The following is an 18,428-nucleotide window of genomic DNA, read 5'->3' as shown; positions in this document are numbered from 1 at the left end:
ACACGAGACGCATGATACCAGCATCTAGAGGGAGCATCGCCTCGGAAATTCACTCAAAAACAAACAAGCAAGCAAACAAACACACGCAAACATTCAGCCATACTTGTTTTGATCTTTTCAAAGGTGGTTTGTTTTTTTCTTCTTGTTTTTTCTTCTTGTGTCGTCTCCAAGATTCCCATCAATTCAAAACAAATTATTCATGAAAAATCCATGGACTTCCTCTCTGGCCTGATCAAATCCTCTTTTTAGTGGTAATGACTGTATAAACTGCCATGTTGCTGATTGATGTTTGTGTTGTCAGATTTGAGGAGGAGCACGGACATCCACGGGAAAACAGAACACAGGTCTTTTGAAAAGGAGAGTGGATTGATCACAACTAGGATGTAACCTCTGATCCGGAAGCAGAAGTTCGCCATCCTAACCTCTGGTTCAGGTGGGATGAAGTTGCCCTTAAAGCATAGACACTGATTTAATGTCAGTTTTGTGTTTTCCTCCCCAAATGGTGATGGTTAGGATCTGGGGAAGCTAAGTGGATCCAGAGGTGTACACGGGTAACTTCTACCAGGAATGAAAGCACTCACTTGGTTGGTTTGAATGGATAGTGTACATTGTGTAGCTTTATGTGGACTAAATCTTGTGTTAGATGTCTGGTAGGGCTTTTGTTGTAACAGCAGTTTACATTGCAGAAGTCTCAGCAGCAAGCCAGATGCTGTAGTTTTGCATTCATTCCGCCTATAGAGTGCATAGTGGAGGGAGGCCGCAGTGTCTGTTGTACCACAGGTAACCTATTAATCAATCAAACACTTTGCCTTATTGTAATGTTATGTATCATTAGACATGATGCAGAGGGCATTCTAGGAAGGTGTTTCCATACACCAAGATATCATTTGTTTGTTCTCTGTTCTGTTTAAATGAACTCCTGGTTACTTTTGAAATGAGCACCACTTTTATGATCTTTTCATATCATCTGAGGAATGTTTATACCAGTTGTCATGTTTTTATCTGTTGCATAACAGTTTTTATGGTGAAATACCAGCTATTATGGCAGCCATTTTGAATGTTCACAATAACTCACCTTCCTAGTTAAGTTTCAAACGGGCAGACCTTCTGGGATGTTTTCAGATTTCAGAGGAATTTTTGTACCAAATGTCATGCTTATATCTGCTTCGTAATGTTTATTTTTTTGTTAAGGCCCCAGACTATAAAGGTATTTCAAGTGTTATACTCTTGACATAATATTCTTACCAAACATAGTTTGGTTTATTTAATCTTATACACTTTCACAGCTAAAAGCTGAACTACAAGCGTAGCAAGGAAAAGCTGTATTTAAGTGACATGTTGAAACCCTTAAAAGAAAACCATCTTCAGAGTCATGGACCATGTTCTTCAGGCTGGGCTCAAAATTGGATGTTAAACAAAACTTTATTTAGAACAAATTATTAATCAGTCAAAACTACAATCTGGGATTTGTTTTTCAGCAAAACATCCCCTCTTAATTTCATCAAATATTTTCCTGTTTTCAAACACTGTTGTGAAATCATATTTTTGTATTTAGCAATGCTCAAATATATTGTTATGCTGATTATGTTACAAGTGATTACATGAAAAAAACTACAATTAAGCATTTACACAGCTGGACTGAAGCATGGCTTATGTTATGGCTTAAATTCAGAATGAAAACGCTATTACAAGAATAAGTAAATCTGGTCTCTTGGTGGTTGGAATTCACACTGCTTAGACTCAGATTATTCAAATGATCACAATGGATAGCACAGCTTTTTTGTTGTTGTTGCTACAGTCCTTCACTGAAAGAGCAGTTCTGAAGAGTAGCTACCCCTTAAAATGTTTGTTTGTCCACAAAAACTCTACATAAATGCATGTTTCACTTTGTGTGTGTGTGTGTGCAGAACAATGGAAAAAGAACGAGCCAGAAATACATCCATAAAATTTCCTTTATTTTTCTTCCCACAAAGAAATGTCTACAAAAGCGATAAAATATAGAATTTAACAAAACTCACTTCAGACCTTGACTTGATTATTTACATCTCGAAGGAGGAGACACTGAGATAGCTCAGACAACTCAGAACTTCGACACAACTGGATCATCAAAGCTCTTAATTTATGACACACACACACACACACACACACACACACACACACACACACACACACACACACACACACACACACACACACACACACACACACACACACACACACACACACACACACACACAGGTCTACATGTGAGCTTTGTGGACATAAAGCTGTGTCAAAGTTCCGAGGTTCGATCCGACTCACGAAGTGAAAAATGCAAACATACAAACAAACAATTCAATGTAATCAAATACACACTTGCCTCAAAATTCCCCTTTTTGATTGGTTCTCAAGTAAACTCACACAGTAAAGAAACTATTTCCCATTTCGCTAATCCAGCTCCTCCTCTCTAACTATGGCACTTGAAAAAACGTTTCTTTTTTTGTTTTAGTTAGTCCGTTTAAAAAAGTGTTTGTACCCCAAGTACCTTTTTTGAGGGTTTTGGTCACAGATGCTGCACTTACTGTACTTTACTTTCTCATCATGGGACGCAAAGACATTCTAATGAATAAATAAAACATGTTTAACACTACTCCAGTTGCACGCATGTATAATGCATTAAGAAAGTTTACAAAGCGTCAATAGAGTAAAGAACCTGCTCTTTGTTCATTCACTCTCTTTCAGCCACACACACACACACACACACACACACACACACACACACACACACACACACACACACACACACACACACACACACACACACACACACACACACACACACACACACACACACACACACACACACACACACACACACACACACACACACACACACACACACACACACACAGGTTCTCCAAGGAGGTGTTTTTGACTAAGTATATGAAATGTTTTTGACCAAGTATATAAAATGTCAGTGCACTTTGTGGTCTCGTTAGGGTAAGGACCACCTTTTGCCTGTGCTCTGTGGTGTCTCTGTTGATGGAGTAAAAGGTGCATGATGCATTCAGTCCCTCACGCTGAACACAATACTCCATAACATTCAGAATAAAAAATATCCCCAACCCCTGACCCACAGCATCGCATGAGAAAACCTAAAAGCCCCAATGTTTCATTGCCATGAAACAGCATGCAAAGATAACAGAACAACAATAGACTAATAGTATTAAAGTAGTAATAATAGCAATAACAACAATAATAATAATAGTAATAAAATTAAAATAATTGTACAATGCAAACATGACAGTAGTAAATGCTTTCCAGTTATTATTGCTACAGTACCTTACAGTGTTTATTTGTCACTCAGATTACCAACCCCACCCTAAACCCCTGATTCACAGTCTTGCAGGGGAAAATAAAAACAAGTTGGGTTGAATTCACTGTCCTAAAGGCATGGAATGGGTGGACGCCAGCTTAGTTATGGTCTTCCTTCATTGTAAAACAACCAGTACATCTTGAACCGGGGTGGGTTTATGATGGCAGGAACATGATTTTCTGGGACTTTTGTGGAATAGGCTCTCCCCATTATATGGACTCAAAATGCATCCGGACAGTGAATTTATCCCCACACACAGATCCATTCACACGCAGACACGCACGCACGCACGCAGACACGCAGACACGCACGCACACACACACACACACACACACATACATACATACATACATACATATATCCCCCCCAAAGCCTTGTCTGGGTAGGTTCCTTCGCTGGGAGCCACCAGCGTATTTATATATCCAAAAAACGCTTACATTTTCAAAAATATTCAAACTCTTTTTATGCAAAGATAGAAAAAGAGTTGCTCCCTGAGAGAGATGCTGTGTAGTGCATCGAGACACGAGTGATTGTCTTTAACAAGCCACCGACCTCTAACTTCACACTCCTTTTTTGGCGGAGGGGTGGGCAGGATATGGTATGGGGCACGGGGGGGTGCGGGCGCTATGACAAGGAGAAGCTCATCCTCTGTGTATATGGAGGATGATAGTGTTCACTGCATATGGGAAGGGTTTGGGAAAGAGATAAAAGGAAGTCAAGGAAAATGTTACAGGTTAAGCTGTTCTGTACACTGGCGCTGGCTAGCATCTAATCTCCACTAAAAGTTCAGAGGGATTTGGCCACTGTGCGAAACACAGAAACGTGTCTATTATAACGTGTAAGGAAATCCTTGAAGATCTTCAACATTAACATTTAAATGGAAGTGATTGTCTATCATAGTTTACTATTAAGATTGTACAATGTATTGCAACTTTAAGTTGCAAATGTTTCAGTGAAAAATATCTATTACCCTGATTTTTTAGGATCCGGAAAAGTGTTCTATAATAAGCAATGCAAGATCTACAGTCCCAGAGAGCACTCTGTAATGTGGAATAGGTTTCAAGTGTAAATTTTTATCTGAAAGATGAAACGTCTGAATATTGTCAGTAGAGTGGCGCAGCGGTCTAAGGCACTGCATCTCAGTGCTAGAGGCGTCACTACAGACCCTACAATCCTCAAAAGATTTTACAGCTGCACCATCGAGAGCATCAATGCCTGGTATGGCAACTGCTCGGTCTCTGTCCGCAAGGCACTACAGAGGGTAGTGCGTACGGCCCAGTACATCACCGGGGCCAAGCTTCCTGCCATCCAGGACCTCTATACCAGGCGGTGTCAGAGGAAAGCCCTAAAAATGGTCAAAGACTCCAGCCACCCTAGTCATAGACTGTTCTCTCTGCTACCGCACGGCAAGCGGTATCGGAGCGCCAAGTCTAGGTCCAAGAGGCTTCTAAACAGCTTCTACCCCCAAGCCATAAGACTCCTGAACAGCTAATTAAATGGCTACCCAGACTATTTATTACCTATGCATAGCCCCTTTAACAACCCTACCTGCATGTACATAATTATCTCAATTACCTTTTTTCTTAATTACATTTTTGGGGTATTTTCTTAAAACTGCATCGTTAGTTAAGGGCTTGTAAGTAAGCATTTCACTGTAAGGTCTACACCTGTTGTATTCGGCGCATGTGACAAATACAATTTGATTTGATTTGGTTCGATTACAGGCTGTATCACAACCAGCCGTGATTGGGAGTCCCATAGGGCGGCGCACAATTGGCCCAGCATCGTCCGGGTTAGGGTTTGGCCGGGGTAGGCCGTCATTGTAAATACGAATTTGTTCTTAACTGACTTGCAGAGTTAAACAAAATAATTGACATATTGGCATACCCACTTTAGCTAATCATGACTACCCCCTGTGCTTAACCATTCTAGAATGATGAGGCTGAGGAGAGAAATGCAAGAATAAGGATCACGCAGTGTGAAACTTAATTTATATCGAGAGAGAGCGAGCGAGAGAGAGTCCTTTATTTAAGCATCCCAGTGATTAGCATGGGTGTAGATTGTGCCAAATGTGACTGGGGGGGATGAGGGGATGTAGAGAGGAAGAGGTTCATGAAGTGACTTAGTTTCTTATTCACTGACTAGGTATTGTATGCCCTCATGAAAAGACACTAAGACCAACACACTAGTGTTGTGGGGGGTTTAGGGGGGCTGGGGGGAGAGGTCCTCCTACTAATCTCTCATTTGATCTGATTGTTCAATAGCAGTCCAACTTCGATGGACAGAGTTATTGCAGCGACAAAAAATGATTGACAGGATGGCAGTCTGACAAAATCTTTTTTTTCACGCAAAATATAATATTTATATACATATCTTCACCTTGAAAAGTAGCCATAATTGTTTAAATCCTTCTTTTACAGTTTGATAGTTCCGAACTGAAAGATGCAATACCCTCTTCACGTATCAACAGAGCCCAGACAAGGCTTTCTCGACATACCAAAATTACCTCCCAGGTTTACCCCAATATTCTTTAACAAGTCTCTTTTTAACTTTACAAATTCTGTACACATGAAACTATCAAATAACAAAACAAACAAGGTATCAGCCACATAGGGCTGCTACAGTTTTAAATGAAGACTAAAATATTAACAGAAGATGTAATACTGGAATCCGTTCTTCACTACATAATATCTACAATAGCTTTTCTGAATCACACGAATCCCTCCCCCATCTTCAATATCACAATTTCATGTAAAAAAAACAACAAAGATAAACAAATTGACTTACCCAGTTAAAAGACAGCTTAAATTAGCTAGTTAAAGTCTGTACATTTCTGGTCAGTTCTGAAGAGCCCCGTGGTCATGGGTGCATTATATACATTCTTTAGACTGTATCGGTGAATAGGGTTGGATAAGTGCTGGACATTCCTAGTGTTTGCGGCTGTAAGTGTCTGGATGGTCCGGGCCTGGTGTCCGGGCTGCTTTGCCGTAGCGTTAATGATGCGTCCGCGGTCACGTTGTGGTCCACTTTCTGAGGTTGGACCATAGGAAGTCACTTGGGCATGGTGATCGCTGCATTGGGGTCGGGATTGAACAGCTCCTTGTAGAGCGGGGGGAAGAGCACGTTCACCGTCTCGGGGTGAAGCTGCTGGAAGGCCTGCAGCTCCTCGGTGTGGAGAGTACACACGGCCGACAGCATGGGTATCCGACCAATCAGCTACAGAGGACACAGAGGGGTCAGAGGTCAGGGGTGATGGGTCAAGAAGTCCAGATCATACCCTAATTAAAGTCTCAGTCTGTACATGAAAACTGCAGCTAAAGTGAAAAGGGTTGTTTGAAATACACTGCCATCGAACAGTGCCTAGGTGTGACGCCCTTTGATGCCAATGTGAAGCCCCACAACAGCTGTACTGTATGAGGCGCGGTGATGCACCCTACCTTAGCCAGCGCGTCCTCGTCCATGTGGTTCTTCTGCATGATGTGCTGCAGCGCAAAGTAGATCTTCTCCTGGAGCTTTTGCACCTTCCTGGGTTCCATCAGCCATGGACGGTCTGACAGAGGAACACACACCAACATCACATGTCAGTCACTGTGTCTGTCTTACTTATAATAAAGACAGCTTCACTAATGCAGCACATGTCAATCACTGTGTTGACAGCAGCATTCTCCATCCAGGCAGTGCCTCAGTAAGGTCTGCCTGTAGGTGGCAGCAGAAGGTAACTGGCTGTGAGTAGTCTGTACTAACCTGTGGAGATGAGCACTGCTGCGGAGAACAGAGCGATCTCCTCCTCAGTGAGCTGCAGAGAGCACAGACTCTTGGCAAAGTCAAACACAGCGTTGACCAGGTCGTCACAGCCTGTGAGAGTTAATAACGAGGCAGTCAATATAGAATAACATGCTGTAGTCTCATAGTTATGTTGTAGTCTCAGTTCTGCTGTAGTCTCATAGTTATAATGTAGTCTCATAGTTATGTTGTAGTCTCATAGTTCTACTGTAGTCTCATAGTTATACTGTAGTCTCATAGTTATACTGTAGTCTCATAGTTATGTTGTAGTCTCATAGTTATGTTGTAGTCTCATAGTTATGTTGTAGTCTCATAGTTCTACTGCAGTCTCATAGTTATACTGTAGTTTCATAGTTCTACTGTAGTCTCATAGTTATACTGTAGTCTCATAGTCATACTGTAGTCTCATAGTTATACTGTAGTCTCATAGTTATACTGTAGTCTCGGTTCTGCTGTAGTCTCATAGTTATACTGTAGTCTCATAGTTCTACTGTAGTCTCATAGTTTGCTGTAGGCTCATAGTTATGTTGTAGTCTCATAGTTCTACTGTAGTCTCATAGTTCTACTGTAGTCTCATAGTTCTACTGTAGTCTCATAGTTATGCTGTTCTTCTCATAGTTATACTGTAGTCTCATAGTTCTACTGTAGTCTCATAGTTATGCTGTAGTCTCATAGTTCTGCTGTAGTCTCATAGTTATGCTGTAGTCTCATAGTTATGCTGTAGTCTCATAGTTATGCTGTAGTCTCATAGTTCTACTGTAGTCTCATAGTTCTGCTGTAGTCTCATAGTTATGTTGTAGTCTCATAGTTATACTGTAGTCTCATAGTTCTACTGTAGTCTCATAGTTCTACTGTAGTCTCATAGTTATGCTGTTCTTCTCATAGTTCTACTGTAGTCTCATAGTTATGCTGTTCTTCTCATAGTTATACTGTAGTCTCATAGTTATACTGTAGTCTCATAGTTATGCTGTTCTTCTCATAGTTATACTGTAGTCTCATAGTTATGCTGTTCTTCTCATAGTTCTACTGTAGTCTCATAGTTATGCTGTAGTCTCATGGTTATACTGTAGTCTCATAGTTATGCTGTAGTCTCATAGTTCTACTGTAGTCTCATAGTTCTACCGTAGTCTCATAGTTATGTTGTAGTCTCATAGTTCTGCTGTAGTCACATAGTTATACTGTAGTCTCATAGTTATACTGTAGTCTCATAGTTATACTGTAGTCTCATAGTTATACTGTAGTCTCATAGTTCTGCTATAGTCTCATAGTTCTACTGTAGTCTCATAGTTATACTGTAGTCTCATAGTTATACTGTAGTTTCATAGTTCTACTGTAGTCTCATGTAAAATAAGAATACAGCGAACAGAGAAACACTCATACAAACCCGATGCCTACTGCAGTATTCACTGAAGTGTTTTCTCATCCTACTACAGTTATGTATGCAATTCTGTTACTTCTATGAATGTAATATGTAACAAATCAGATTTCAGTGTCAGGTCAGAGACTACCGAATATCTTGTCCAGAGCATTATGGGTACTGTAGTACATCATGCTACTTAGATGGCCGTAGATGGAGGCGGTGCAGTATCGCTAGCAGCAGTGCCTTACCTAGTGCTTTGAACATCTGCATGCCCCCGTACTTCCCCTCAAACAGCACTGTGTTGTTGAGAGGGTTAAACGCCCGACACATTCTAACCAGGACCACCTCCAGACAACCTAGAGAGAGACAGAGAAAGATGTCTTTTTGCAAATCTAATACCTTTTCCCACATTGATATAATATCGTCTTGTCACTATTTGTTGTATGTTTTTGTTGAAAGGAGGTGGAAACAAGGCTGTTTCAACCAGGAGACTGGTTTCCTCCAATGGGCAAGCAGGGTGAGGTCACCTGACTTGAGCAGGAGGATCTGGTCATTCTGGCAAAGCTCCATGAAGCCTGAGATGCGCTTGGCAAACTCCACCACATACTGGATGGAATGGGTGATCTGGATGGCACACTGCTGCCACAACACGTCTCGCGTCTGCAAAGAAACACACACTTTGGTAAGTTTTAATTTTTATTTCAATTTTATTTAACCAGGTAGGCCAGTTGAGAACAAGTTCTCATTTACAACTGCGACCTGGCCAAGATAAAGCAAAGCAGTGCGACACAAACAACAACACAGAGTTACACATGGGATAAACAAACGTACAGTCAATAACACAATTGAAAAATCTGTATACAGTGTGTGTAAATGAGGTAAGGAGGTAGGGACATCTCCAGAGACAAATCAACACGTGTGTTATGACAGCTGTGTACATATCATAAACACAATTTTGAAACACTACTATAGCACTTGTGCAAATAGAAACAGTATTTCACCCACATGTTCATGCCACAGTACTGTGCACACAACAAGACATGCAGAAGCGTTGTATTTGGGTAATTTGGGTCATCCCTTTGTGCTGTTCAATGAAGTACACTACAAAGACAGGAATTTTTATAAAATGAATACTTGTAAAATAGTCGGCTCCATCGCTACTCGGAATATCCAAAGTACAATATCAGCAAATTGTCTTTGTGTGTTCTATAGTTTCTAGCTGTAAAATGAATCTCCATGGATAATATTTCAAAGGGTTCTTCTGTAATGACCCATAATCCATTAGACACAGAGGAATGAGAAAGGTCACAGTGGTAAAGGAACTACTGCTCTGTTACATAGACACCCACACCCACACACACACACACACACACACACACAGGCACAGATGAGGAGTGAGAGAGAGAAACAGAAGAAGGAGAAATGAGCAGAGAAAGAGAACTTGAGAAAGAAAAGAGAAAAAGTGGGAAGTGAGATACAAAAAAAAAGAGATTTAAATAGTGAATATAGGGGAGGAAAAAGACATTTAAATAGTGAATATAGGGGAGGAAAAAGACATTTAAATAGTGACTATAGGAGAGAAAAAATACATTTAAATAGTGAATATAGGGGAGGGGGGAAAAAATTAAATAGTGAATATAGGAGAGGAAAAAGACATTTAACTAGTGAATATAGGAGAGGAAAAAGACATTTAAATAGTGAATATAGGAGAGGAAAAAGACATTTAACTAGTGAATATAGGAGAGGAAAAATACATTTAAATAGTGAATATAGGGGAGGAAAAATACATTTAAATTGTGAATATAGGAGAGGAAAAATACATTTAACTAGTGAATATAGGAGAGGAAAAATACATTTTAATAGTGAATATAGGGTAGGAAAAATACATTTAAATAGTGAATATAGGGTAGGAAAGAGATATTTAAATAGTGAATATAGGGTAGGAAAGAGACATTTAAATAGTGAATATAGGGGAGGAAAAAGACATTTAAATAGTGAATATAGGAGAGGAAAAAGACATTTAAATAGTGAATATAGGGTAGGAAAGAGACATTTAAATAGTGAATATAGGAGAGGAAAAATACATTTAACTAGTGAATATAGGAGAGGAAAAATACATTTTAATAGTGAATATAGGGTAGGAAAAATACATTTAAATAGTGAATATAGGGTAGGAAAGAGACATTTAAATAGTGAATATAGGGGAGGAAAAAGACATTTAAATAGTGAATATAGGAGAGGAAAGAGACATTTAAATAGTGAATATAGGAGAGGAAAAAGACATTTAAATAGTGAATATAGGGTAGGAAAGAGACATTTAAATAGTGAATATAGGGGAGGAAAGAGACATTTAAATAGTGAATATAGGGGAGGAAAAAGACATTTAAATAGTGAATATAGGAGAGGAAAGAGACATTTAAATAGTGAATATAGGAGAGGAAAAAGACATTTAAATAGTGAATATAGGGTAGGAAAGAGACATTTAAATAGTGAATATAGGGGAGGAAAGAGACATTTAAATAGTGAATATAGGGGAGGAAAGAGACATTTAAATAGTGAATATAGGGGAGGAAAGAGACATTTAAATAGTGAATATAGGAGAGGGACGCGATTTAAATAGTGAATATATGGGAGGAAAGAGACATTTAAATAGTGCATATAGGAGAGGGAAGAGATTTAAATAGTGAATATAGGGGAGGAAAGAGACATTTAAATAGTTAATATAGGGTAGGAAAGAGACATTTAAATAGTGAATATAGGGTAGGAAAGAGACATTTAAATAGTGAATATAGGGTAGCAAAGAGACATTTAAATAGTGAATATAGGGTAGCAAAGAGACATTTAAATAGTGAATATAGGGTAGCAAAGAGACATTAAAATAGTGAATATAGGGTAGCAAAGAGACATTTAAATAGTGAATATAGGGGAGGAAAGAGACATTTAAATTGTGAATATAGGGTAGGAAAGAGACATTTAAATAGTGAATATAGGGGAGGAAAGAGACATTGGATGAAAAGTTTTTTTGTGTTTTTTTTGCAGACACTCTTATCCAAATGACTTACAGTAAAAAGTGCATACATTTAAAAATATATATATATTTATACTAGAGTTGGGGGGTGTATAGGGGAGGAAAGAGACATTGGATGACAATGGAGTTGAGGGGGTGTATAGGGGAGGAAAGAGACATTGGATGACAATGGAGTTGAGGGGGTGTATAGGGGAGGAAAGAGACACTGGATGACAATGGAGTTGAGGGGGTGTATAGGGGAGGAAAGAGACATTGGATGACAATGGAGTTGAGGGGGTGTATAGGGGAGGAAAGAGATATTGGATGACAATGGAGTTGGGGGGGTGTATAGGGGAGGAAAGAGACATTGGATGACAATGGAGTTGAGGGGGTGTATAGGGGAGGAAAGAGACATTGGATGACAATGGAGTTGAGGGGGTGTATAGGGGAGGAAAGAGATATTGGATGACAATGGAGTTGAGGGGGTGTATAGGGGAGGAAAGAGACATTGGATGACAATGGAGTTGAGGGGGTGTATAGGGGAGGAAAGAGATATTGGATGACAATGGAGTTGAGGGGGTGTATAGGGGAGGAAAGAGATATTGGATGACAATGGAGTTGAGGGGGTGTATAGGGGAGGAAAGAGATATTGGATGACAATGGAGTTGATGGGGTGTATAGGGGAGGAAAGAGACATTGGATGACAATGGAGTTGAGGGGGTGTATAGGGGAGGAAAGAGACATTGGATGACAATGGAGTTGAGGGGGTGTATAGGGGAGGAAAGAGATATTGGATGACAATGGAGTTGAGGGGGGTGTATAGGGGAGGAAAGAGACATTGGATGACAATGGAGTTGGGGGGGTGCTCATAGGGTGTAGGAAAGAGAGCATTGGATGACAATGGAGTTGAGGGGGTGTATAGGGGAGGACACAGAGACATTGGATGACACATGGAGTTGAGGGGGTGTATAGGGGAGGAAAGAGATATTGGATGACAATGGAGTTGAGGGGGTGTATAGGGGAGGAAAGAGATATTGGATGACAATGGAGTTGAGGGGGTGTATAGGGGAGGAAAGAGATATTGGATGACAATGGAGTTGATGGGGTGTATAGGGGAGGAAAGAGACATTGGATGACAATGGAGTTGAGGGGGTGTATAGGGGAGGAAAGAGATATTGGATGACAATGGAGTTGAGGGGGTGTATAGGGGAGGAAAGAGACATTGGATGACAATGGAGTTGAGGGGGTGTATAGGGGAGGAAAGAGATATTGGATGACAATGGAGTTGGGGGGGGTGTATAGGGGAGGAAAGAGACATTGGATGACAATGGAGTTGGGGGGGTGCTCAGAGGTTGTAGGTAAGTGAGCTGGTCACAAGGAACACACAGACACACACAGACACACACTGGTCACAAGGAACACACAGACACACACTGGTCACAAGGAACAGACAGACACACACTGGTCACAAGGAACACACAGACACACACTGGTCACACACTGGTCACAAGGAACACACAGACACACACTGGTCACAAGGAACACACAGACACACACTGGTCACAAGGAACACACAGACACACACTGGTCACAAGGAACAGACAGACAGACACACACTGGTCACAAGGAACACACAGACACACACTGGTCACAAGGAACACACAGACACACACTGGTCACAAGGAACACACAGACACACACTGGTCACAAGGAACACACAGACACACACTGGTCACACACTGGACAAGGAACACACAGACACACACTGGTCACAAGGAACACACAAACACACACTGGTCACAAGGAACACACAGACACACATTGGTCACAAGGAACACACAGACACACACTGGTCACAAGGAACACACAGACACACACTGGTCACAAGGAACACACAGACACACACTGGTCACAAGGAACACACAGACACACACTGGTCACAAGGAACACACAGACACACACTGGTCACAAGGAACACACAGACACACACTGGTCACAAGGAACACACAGACACACACTGGTCACAAGGAACACACAGACACACACTGGTCACAAGGAACACACAGACACACACTGGTCACAAGGAACACACAGACACACACTGGTCACAAGGAACACACAGACACACACTGGTCACAAGGAACACACAGACACACACTGGTCACAAGGAACACACAGACACACACTGGTCACAAGGAACACACAGACACACACTGGTCACAAGGAACACACAGACACACACTGGTCACAAGGAACACACAGACACACACTGGTCACAAGGAACACACAGACACACACTGGTCACAAGGAACACACAGACACACACTGGTCACAAGGAACACACAGACACACACTGGTCACAAGGAACACACAGACACACACTGGTCACAAGGAACACACAGACACACACTGGTCACAAGGAACACACAGACACACACTGGTCACAAGGAACACACAGACACACACTGGTCACAAGGAACACACAGACACACACTGGTCACAAGGAACACACAGACACACACTGGTCACAAGGAACACACAGACACACACTGGTCACAAGGAACACACAGACACACACTGGTCACAAGGAACACACAGACACACACTGGTCACAAGGAACACACAGACACACATTGGTCACAAGGAACACACAGACACACACTGGTCACAAGGAACACACAGACACACACTGGTCACAAGGAACACACAGACACACACTGGTCACAAGGAACACACAGACACACACTGGTCACAAGGAACACACAGACACACACTGGTCACAAGGAACACACAGACACACACTGGTCACAAGGAACACACAGACACACACTGGTCACAAGGAACACACAGACACACACTGGTCACAAGGAACACACAGACACACACTGGTCACAAGGAACACACAGACACACACTGGTCACAAGGAACACACAGACACACACTGGTCACAAGGAACACACAGACACACACTGGTCACAAGGAACACACAGACACACACTGGTCACAAGGAACACACAGACACACACTGGTCACAAGGAACACACAGACACACACTGGTCACAAGGAACACACAGACACACACTGGTCACACACTGGTCACAAGGAACACACAGACACACACTGGTCACAAGGAACACACAGACACACACTGGTCACAAGGAACACACAGACACACACTGGTCACAAGGAACACACAGACACACACTGGTCACAAGGAACACACAGACACACACTGGTCACAAGGAACACACAGACACACACTGGTCACACACTGGTCACAAGGAACACACAGACACACACTGGTCACACAGGAACACACAGACACACACTGGTCACAAGGAACACACAGACACACACTGGTCACAAGGAACACACAGACACACACTGGTCACAAGGAACACACAGACACACACTGGTCACAAGGAACACACAGACACACACTGGTCACAAGGAACACACAGACACACACTGGTCACAAGGAACACACAGACACACACTGGTCACAAGGAACACACAGACACACACTGGTCACAAGGCACAAGACACACAGACACACACTGGTCACAAGGAACACACAGACACACACTGGTCACAAGGAACACACAGACACACACTGGTCACAAGGAACACACAGACACACACTGGTCACAAGGAACACACAGACACACACTGGTCACAAGGAACACACAGACACACATTGGTCACAAGGAACACACAGACACACACTGGTCACAAGGAACACACAGACACACACTGGTCACAAGGAACACACAGACACACACTGGTCACAAGGAACACACAGACACACACTGGTCACAAGGAACACACAGACACACACTGGTCACAAGGAACACACAGACACACACTGGTCACAAGGAACACACAGACACACACTGGTCACAAGGAACACACAGACACACACTGGTCACACACTGGTCACAAGGAACACACAGACACACACTGGTCACAAGGAACACACAGACACACACTGGTCACAAGGAACACACAGACACACACTGGTCACAAGGAACACACAGACACACACTGGTCACAAGGAACACACAGACACACACTGGTCACAAGGAACACACAGACACACACTGGTCACAAGGAACACACAGACACACACTGGTCACAAGGAACACACAGACACACACTGGTCACAAGGAACACACAGACACACACTGGTCACAAGGAACACACAGACACACACTGGTCACAAGGAACACACAGACACACACTGGTCACAAGGAACACACAGACACACACTGGTCACACACTGGTCACAAGGAACACACAGACACACACTGGTCACAAGGAACACACAGACACACACTGGTCACAAGGAACACACAGACACACACTGGTCACAAGGAACACACAGACACACACTGGTCACAAGGAACACACAGACACACACTGGTCACAAGGAACACACAGACACACACTGGTCACAAGGAACACACAGACACACACTGGTCACAAGGAACACACAGACACACATTGGTCACAAGGAACACACAGACACACATTGGTCACAAGGAACACACAGACACACACTGGTCACACACAGACACACACTGGTCACAAGGAACACACAGACACACACTGGTCACAAGGAACACACAGACACACACTGGTCACAAGGAACACACAGACACACACTGGTCACAAGGAACACACAGACACACACTGGTCACAAGGAACACACAGACACACACTGGTCACAAGGAACACACAGACACACACTGGTCACACACTGGTCACAAGGAACACACAGACACACACTGGTCACAAGGAACACACAGACACACACTGGTCACAAGGAACACACAGACACACACTGGTCACAAGGAACACACAGACACACACTGGTCACAAGGAACACACAGACACACACTGGTCACAAGGAACACACAGACACACACTGGTCACAAGGAACACACAGACACACACTGGTCACAAGGAACACACAGACACACACTGGTCACAAGGAACACACAGACACACACTGGTCACAAGGAACACACAGACACACACTGGTCACAAGGAACACACAGACACACATTGGTCACAAGGAACACACAGACACACACTGGTCACAAGGAACACACAGACACACACTGGTCACAAGGAACACACAGACACACACTGGTCACAAGGAACACACAGACACACACTGGTCACAAGGAACACACAGACACACACTGGTCACACACTGGTCACAAGGAACACACAGACACACACTGGTCACAAGGAACACACAGACACACACTGGTCACAAGGAACACACAGACACACACTGGTCACAAGGAACACACAGACACACACTGGTCACAAGGAACACACATACACACACTGGTCACAAGGAACACACAGACACACATTGGTCACAAGGAACACACAGACACACACTGGTCACAAGGAACACACAGACACACACTGGTCACAAGGAACACACAGACACACATTGGTCACAAGGAACACACAGACACACACTGGTCACACACTGGTCACAAGGAACACACAGACACACACTTGGTCACAAGGAACACACAGACACACACTGGTCACAAGGAACACACAGACACACACTGGTCACAAGGAACACACAGACACACACTGGTCACAAGGAACACACAGACACACACTGGTCACAAGGAACACACAGACACACACTGGTCACAAGGAACACACAGACACACACTGGTCACAAGGAACACACAGACACACACTGGTCACAAGGAACACACAGACACACACTGGTCACAAGGAACACACAGACACACACTGGTCACAAGGAACACACAGACACACACTGGTCACAAGGAACACACAGACACACACTGGTCACAAGGAACACACAGACACACATTGGTCACAAGGAACACACAGACACACACTGGTCACAAGGAACACACAGACACACACTGGTCACAAGGAACACACAGACACACATTGGTCACAAGGAACACACAGACACACACTGGTCACAAGGAACACACAGACACACATTGGTCACAAGGAACACACAGACACACACTGGTCACAAGGAACACACAGACACACACTGGTCACAAGGAACACACAGACACACACTGGTCACAAGGAACACACAGACACACATTGGTCACAAGGAACACACAGACACACACTGGTCACAAGGAACACACAGACACACACTGGTCACAAGGAACACACAGACACACACTGGTCACAAGGAACACACAGACACACACTGGTCACACACTGGTCACAAGGAAAACACAGACACACACTGGTCACAAGGAACACACAGACACACACTGGTCACAAGGAACACACAGACACACATTGGTCACAAGGAACACACAGACACACATTGGTCACAAGGAACACACAGACACACACTGGTCACAAGGAACACACAGACACACACTGGTCACAAGGAACACACAGACACACACTGGTCACAAGGAACACACAGACACAAGGAACACACAGACACACATTGGTCACAAGGAACACACAGACACACACTGGTCACAAGGAACACACAGACACACACTGGTCACAAGGAACACACAGACACACACTGGTCACAAGGAACACACAGACACACACTGGTCACAAGGAACACACAGACACACACTGGTCACAAGGAACACACAGACACACACTGGTCACACACTCACTTTGCTCTGGTACATCTTGATGTCATCGTAGGAGTGTGTTTGCCAGGCCAGCTGCTGCAGCTCATCTGCTGTGTACTGACAGGTCTCCAGGTGAGACTTTATAATGTTCTGGGCGATACGATCTATGGAGGGAGAGGACAGAGAAGAGACAGTCAGACACACACTTTGATCAAAATTTCGAGCAAAATGGTAGCTTACCATTCATTGTCTATGGGAGCGTGAAACTGATGAACCGATCATAAGTTTAGT

General features: G+C 43.0%; 2 protein-coding genes across 6 annotated transcripts in view; one reads left to right on the top strand and one right to left on the bottom strand.

Annotated features, from left to right (window-relative positions):
• Positions 1–2,017, top strand: part of trpm6 (transient receptor potential cation channel, subfamily M, member 6) — a 59,216-nt gene extending 57,199 nt beyond the window's left edge. For all 5 annotated transcript variants that reach the window (XM_071403836.1, XM_071403838.1, XM_071403835.1 and 2 more), the window contains exon 38: positions 302–2,017. In XM_071403836.1, the coding sequence (XP_071259937.1) occupies positions 302–387 (86 nt within the window). In that variant the 3' untranslated portion in view covers positions 388–2,017. The remainder of the gene's footprint in view (positions 1–301) is intronic.
• The window catches only part of LOC139577074 (nuclear receptor ROR-beta-like), a 40,679-nt gene continuing 24,185 nt past the window's right edge, over positions 1,935–18,428 (bottom strand). The window contains exons 5-10 of the mRNA XM_071403839.1: positions 18,180–18,301; positions 9,026–9,158; positions 8,747–8,854; positions 7,100–7,210; positions 6,793–6,905; positions 1,935–6,571 (exon numbers count right to left, since the gene is read on the bottom strand). Coding sequence (XP_071259940.1) covers positions 6,407–6,571; positions 6,793–6,905; positions 7,100–7,210; positions 8,747–8,854; positions 9,026–9,158; positions 18,180–18,301 — 752 coding nt within the window. The 3' untranslated portion in view covers positions 1,935–6,406. The remainder of the gene's footprint in view (positions 6,572–6,792; positions 6,906–7,099; positions 7,211–8,746; positions 8,855–9,025; positions 9,159–18,179; positions 18,302–18,428) is intronic.

Source organism: Salvelinus alpinus, chromosome 5 (genome assembly GCF_045679555.1).
Source record: "Salvelinus alpinus chromosome 5, SLU_Salpinus.1, whole genome shotgun sequence".
NCBI classification, from domain to species: Eukaryota; Metazoa; Chordata; class Actinopteri; order Salmoniformes; family Salmonidae; genus Salvelinus; species Salvelinus alpinus.
Note: the sequence above shows the minus strand (reverse complement) of the source record. Positions and strands in the feature narration are given on the sequence as shown.